This window comes from Nicotiana tabacum, chromosome 12 (assembly GCF_000715075.1).
Source record: "Nicotiana tabacum cultivar K326 chromosome 12, ASM71507v2, whole genome shotgun sequence".
Classification (NCBI taxonomy): Eukaryota; Viridiplantae; Streptophyta; class Magnoliopsida; order Solanales; family Solanaceae; genus Nicotiana; species Nicotiana tabacum.
The window spans coordinates 50,838,961-50,844,771 of NC_134091.1; the positions used below are offsets into that span (position 1 = coordinate 50,838,961).

Genomic DNA, 5,811 nt, shown 5'->3' on the forward strand with positions numbered 1-5,811 from the left:
GAAAGGATAAGGAGTACGTGGAGTATCGGTAAAGTTGTCTCGAGTGATCTATATGTTAGGAGTATGAGCCGTAAAATCAGTCATTGATACTTTAATTAGACTACTTACATCGCACTCTTAAAACATAGAGTATGATTCTTTTTCGAATCCTGAACGTGAAATACTTTGTGTACTGGACTGTTTTTTTTTTTTAAAAAAGTAGAAAGGATATGGACCTCACCTCATACTACGAGTATACAAACACGTATACTGCTGGAAAAACAAGAAAGCAAAAAAATTGTTTCTTTTAGCCAACCTGTTTGTTTTGGCGCTATTTATACATATATCTCTATTACCACTTTTCCCCATAAACCACCATTCTACAGCACCGTTTTCCTTCTCAACATAATCTTTTGCTTCACAATATCCTCTTCATTTTTCCTTTCCTTTCTAAGCTCTTTCCAACTTTCTTAAAAAAAACTAAAAACCTCTGCCATGGCAATCATCAAAATTCTCCACACTTTATTTGGGATTTTTGGTAGGATTTTTCATTTCCATTCACTTGTGCTCCTTCCATTTAAATTTCCCTTTAGTTTTCTTGGATTTTGAGTGTGGTTCATGACTTAATTAATTGCTTGTTTTTCTTGTACTTGTTTCTTGGAACAGGCAATGTTACTGGTTTGTTTCTCTTTTTGGCCCCCATGTAAGCAGCCTCTTGAAATTTTTCTTGTCATTTTTCCTTCTTTTCTTTTCACTTTTAGGTAACATTTTCTTAACTTTTAAATGAAGCGTTACTCAAAATAACGAGGCCGAGATGCATGCAAATTGATTCGAATACCACAATTGTGAAAAATTATTTCATTTAACTCTTCTTCTTTTTTCTTGATGGTGAAGGATTACATTTAAGAGGGTCATTATGAATAAATCAACAGAACAATTTTCAGGCATACCATATGTAATGACTCTGCTCAACTGCTTACTCTCTACTTGGTAAGTTTCTTGAATTAAGCTATCTCAATTATATGTTTGTTTTGTTCATTTTTCATCTGTTTCTTTCTTTTTGGGAGTTTGACTTACTCTTGACCTTGTACTCTTTGCTTCCTAGTTGAAACAAACTTCCCCTGTTGAATAGACAAAAGCAGAGTTCTAAATGAGGTGTGGGTATTAAGTGGCCGTTTGGACATAAGAATTGTAAATTTCCGGAAAAAAAAAGAATGAAATGTTCTTAAAAGTGAAAATGGTATTTGAAAGTTTTTGAAAGTTAGAGTTGTGTTTGGACATGAATATAGTTTTGGGCTGTTTTTGAATTTTTGTGAGTGATTTGATGTGAAAATTTTGAAAAACAGCCTTTTCGGAGTTTTTCAAATTTTTAAAAAATTCTGAAATTCATATTCAAGTGAAAATTGAAAATTTTATGGCCAAACGGCCCCTTAATTCGTAAAGCTGGATACGCTTCATTTTGTCAATGGCTAAGGTTTAATGTAAAATATCATTAGTGAATTTCTTTCATATTCTTTAGAAAAGACTTAATTAAGGCAAAACATTTTTTTAGTAAAAGAGAAAAAATATGTTTCACTAGAGGCGAATCAAGGATTTCAAGAGGATTGGTGCACTATTGTAAAGAGGTGGATCTAGAATTTACATTTAAAGAGTTTAACTTTTGTCTCTTATCCTAAACCCACTACACTTTTGAAATTATAGGTTCAAAATTATATTCTTTTTGAAACTTACTGATTTTCTCACACACACACTGTGTCGACTGTCCAAAGTGGGATTTGAACCGTTAATTTCACTTCTATAGGTGAACACATTAATTATTGCACCATAGGAGTCCTTAAACATGGGTGCACGCACATATATTTAACTAAATTTGAAAAAATATAACATTATTATTATACGTGGTTTAGGAAGAGGCTAATACCTAATGTGTTTCACATAAACTGTCAAAGTATATATTTATCCTAGAAATCAGCTTGTTATTAGCCTTGGGATTTTATGAAGTAACATTTTAGTCATCTTGTAGGTTTTACTCTCTAAATTTTGTTTCCACAAAAGAGAAAATTGATTAATTTACAACATTGTTAATTCACGATTAATTCAAATATTTATGGATTATTATAAAACAGGTATGGTCTGCCATTTGTGTCACCAAACAACATACTGGTATCAATAATCAATGGCACAGGTGCAGGACTTGAGGCATTCTATGTGTTGACATTCCTCACATTTGCACCCAAAAGGGAGAAGGCAAAAATCTCTGGAATTCTATTTGTAGTCCTTTCCATATTCTCAACTGTGGCATTGGTCTCCATGTTAGCCCTCCATGGCAATAAAAGGAAGATCTTTTGTGGCTTTGCTGCTGCAATTTTCTCTATCATTATGTATGGTTCTCCTTTGTCAATTATGGTATGTAATTTTTTTACCCTACTCCTCGAACATGTAATGCGTGACAAAACAAATTAACCGATGACAAACGTGTAGACTAAGAAATTATCATATAAATAGAAAACTGTAAAGAATGTTGTGGGAAATGTTGAGATTCCTCTATCTTTAACGGGAGAAGTTATGTTCGAGCCCTGAAAATGGTTAATCAATACTTATCTTGAATAATCTTTGCTTTTTAATTGAATAGACTAGTCATGTTGTCCTAATTAATCATTCCAAACTACTTTTATGGGAGTGCTCATCTTTTTTGGTTGGTTAAATAACTTGTCAAGTATTTGTCATGGAGTTTATTCTAATTGATTTTTATCTTGTTTTGGCAGAGGCTAGTGATTAAGACTAAAAGCGTGGAGTACATGCCATTCTTCTTGTCCTTGTTTGTCTTTCTCTGTGGTACCTCATGGTTCGTCTATGGATTGCTTGGGAAGGACCCTTTCATTGCTGTAAGCACTATATGATACTTTTAATTTGAAAAACCTCTTCTATCATTTTCATACAGTAATTATTAGGTTTAAATTGTTTGATTAATTGTAAACACCGAGTATGAAGAAGTATTTTCGGGATAAATCTAACTATGCGATGAATATTTGCAGGTACCAAACGGGGTCGGAGGTTTGCTAGGAACAACACAACTGATATTGTACGCAATCTACAGAGACAACAAAGGGAAAGGGAAAGGCAAGAAAGGCGAGGAAAATACAACTGCAGAGATGGAATTAGGGAAGCCCAAAGAGAATAAGGAACTACCTAACACCCAAAATGGAGATGCAAAAGCATGATATTTAGGATTAGTTCAATCAAAAAATAAAATGTTCCCAAACTTTATGATGCTCATTTTTTTTCCCTAATTGGAAGGGGTAATTCTCAACGAATCAAGTTGTACTGGTAGTTACTTAAAGCTATAACCGTTATTTCCCTTATTATCGTGAAAGTTCTTTAAGAAATGAAAGTCTTTTTCAATAATTTTCCATTTGTATTTTAGTTTTATGTATGTTCGCTTCGAACAAAAAATTTCAAGTACAGTAGAATGCAACCATCACAGTACTAGTAAAATTGATACAGAGACATCATTAAATAAAGTGGGAATTATGTGGTTCCCGCGAAAACAGTTCAGTAGTTATGCTGCTACGTCATTTGTATAGCAATATTTTAAGTTGGAATAAAATAACCTTCTGGACACTTTGACCGATTGATATTTTTTCTTCTTTTTCTTTTGATGGTTCTTTCCACTTTAACTACGTAAAAGAGAAATGATGATTTTGTACGTGTTATATTCTTTTTTGAACGGACTAATAAAAAATATTTATTATTTAAATTGAAATAAATTGGACTAATATTTATATTTAATATATAAATTATATATATTTATCGACTATTATGTTTTTAGAAAATCCTAAAAATAAAATTATTTTATTTTTTCCATCCACAACGTTATGTCATTGCACTTGTGGAAAAGTTTAAAACGGCGGTCGTTTCATTGGCAACCGATTACCAACTTTTAAATTTTAAAAAGAAAATAGAAAATGACGAAAAAGTGACAACTCCCTTATATCCAGTTGCAGACTGGATCGTAACCCACAAACAGTCACCGTTTTATATACGAATCGTCTTAGTACATGTACGTCCGACGTATATATGTGTTTATGAAATAGGTTCTACAATTATATAGGTATAGTAATATAAATAAATAAATAAATAAAGTAGAGATCGTGGCTATCCTTTTGCAAGGAAAAAAAAAAATAGCTATCCAAAATTTACTAGTAATAAACATTTAACTGATAATGATATTGAGAATTAGACAAATTGTATCTAATTGTTCTCTGTTCTATATTTGATAATTTTGCAAAATTCTCTTCATTAGTTGAAAAGAATCCATCCATAGACCATGTGTAACAAATTAATATTTTTAACAAGATATAAAATATATCATCAAATATTTAATATGATTACCCAAGAACTAAATAACGAATTCTAGTCATTGTGCCTTTCATTTTGGAAAAAAAAAAAAAAAACTTAAACCGAAAATAAGTTTGAATGACCACGTATATCCAAATATCATGATTTAGTTACGCACAAGATGCCAAGAAATTTTGTACAAGTTGATATTTTCTTGGAACTTTAAACCTTTTTTTTTGGCTTACCCCGATTTTCCTATAAATGATGAAAAAGATCACATGATTTTGTGACGAGTGAAACATTGTCCGGTTCATGCCTCCAGAGTCCAGACCATACAAGTAATGCCGTGATTATCTGACGTTCTGGAACTGATTCAGAATATTGCAACCCTACCACAGATATTGGAATCTGAGTTCTTAAAAAAATTAGTAAAATGCTAGATGTCTCCTTAGTTTCCAAGAATGACAGTACTTACCTGTGAGTTCAATATATTGTTGAAGAAACTATCCTTACTATTCAGATTTCAAAATTTATGAGTTTAATTTTTTTAGATTTTTAAGGTTAAACTCATTTAAAGTTATGACCTGATGAGTTCATATCTTCTATTTATTATAATTTTAATAAATTTTTATATATAAATTTTGTACTCCGTATTAAAAGTACGCCTCTCTTCGCATTCGGTTGATTAGACGCACGTATTTCCGTATTTAATGCCCGAACACGCGTCATCCTATGATTCAGCACAACTTTTTTCGATTATCGAGGTAATCATGGCCATAAATTTAGCCGCCAAAAGCTTTTACTTATATGTATCAACTTTCTCCCTTATACTTCATAATTTTTCAAACTTCCCTTATCTAACTTGCATCTTGCTCTTTATTTTTTCTCTAATTCTCTTTAACCAAAAAACCTTCTACTTCTTCCATACAATGGCTTCTTCCTCAAAGCGCACCGATTTTTCAAAAAGCAAGAACAAATCCGAGGACTTTGCTCCTCCAATCATCCCTAGAAGTCTTATTACCACAAAAGACTTCGAAGAGAAATTCCCTACTGCTAACTCTCGTACATGGGCCGTCTGTAGGTATCCTTCTTCCATACGTCCTTCTAGCATTCCTGATGTGAAGGAAGACTGTCGTTGCCATGACTTGGATATTATTTCTCCTGATCTATCGGAGTGAGTCACCCTACCCAAGGAGGGTTTTACATATTTTTACATGTATCCCTTTACTTTGGGTGCGTTCTCTTTGAGCGGAGAGCTTGACCCCGTGATTGCGTAGTTTTGTCTCCGCTACCAAGTGTGTTTGGCACAAGTAAGTCCTTGTGTGTGGAGGACAGTTACTTTCCTTCGGCGTTTGTGCCAGGAGACTGGAGAGGAGTTAACTTTAGCTCATATGATGAATCTGTATTCTCCCAAAATCTTCCGCGGGGGAATGATAAACCTCTGCAAACGTGGCCACCATGCTCTGTTGTCTAGCATGGATGATGACAACGACC

The 5,811-nt window shown here is 33.1% G+C and overlaps 1 protein-coding gene across 1 annotated transcript; it reads left to right on the forward strand.

The window, feature by feature from the left end:
• Positions 1 to 266: 266 nt before the first annotated feature.
• LOC107806439 (bidirectional sugar transporter SWEET1) lies at positions 267 to 3,384 on the forward strand. The gene is made up of 6 exons (XM_016630596.1): positions 267 to 517; positions 646 to 682; positions 874 to 969; positions 2,106 to 2,385; positions 2,745 to 2,864; positions 3,015 to 3,384. Exons 1-6 carry the CDS (start codon positions 475 to 477, stop codon positions 3,198 to 3,200), a joined length of 762 nt encoding a protein of 253 aa, XP_016486082.1. The 5' UTR covers positions 267 to 474; the 3' UTR covers positions 3,201 to 3,384.
• Positions 3,385 to 5,811: the final 2,427 nt, after the last annotated feature.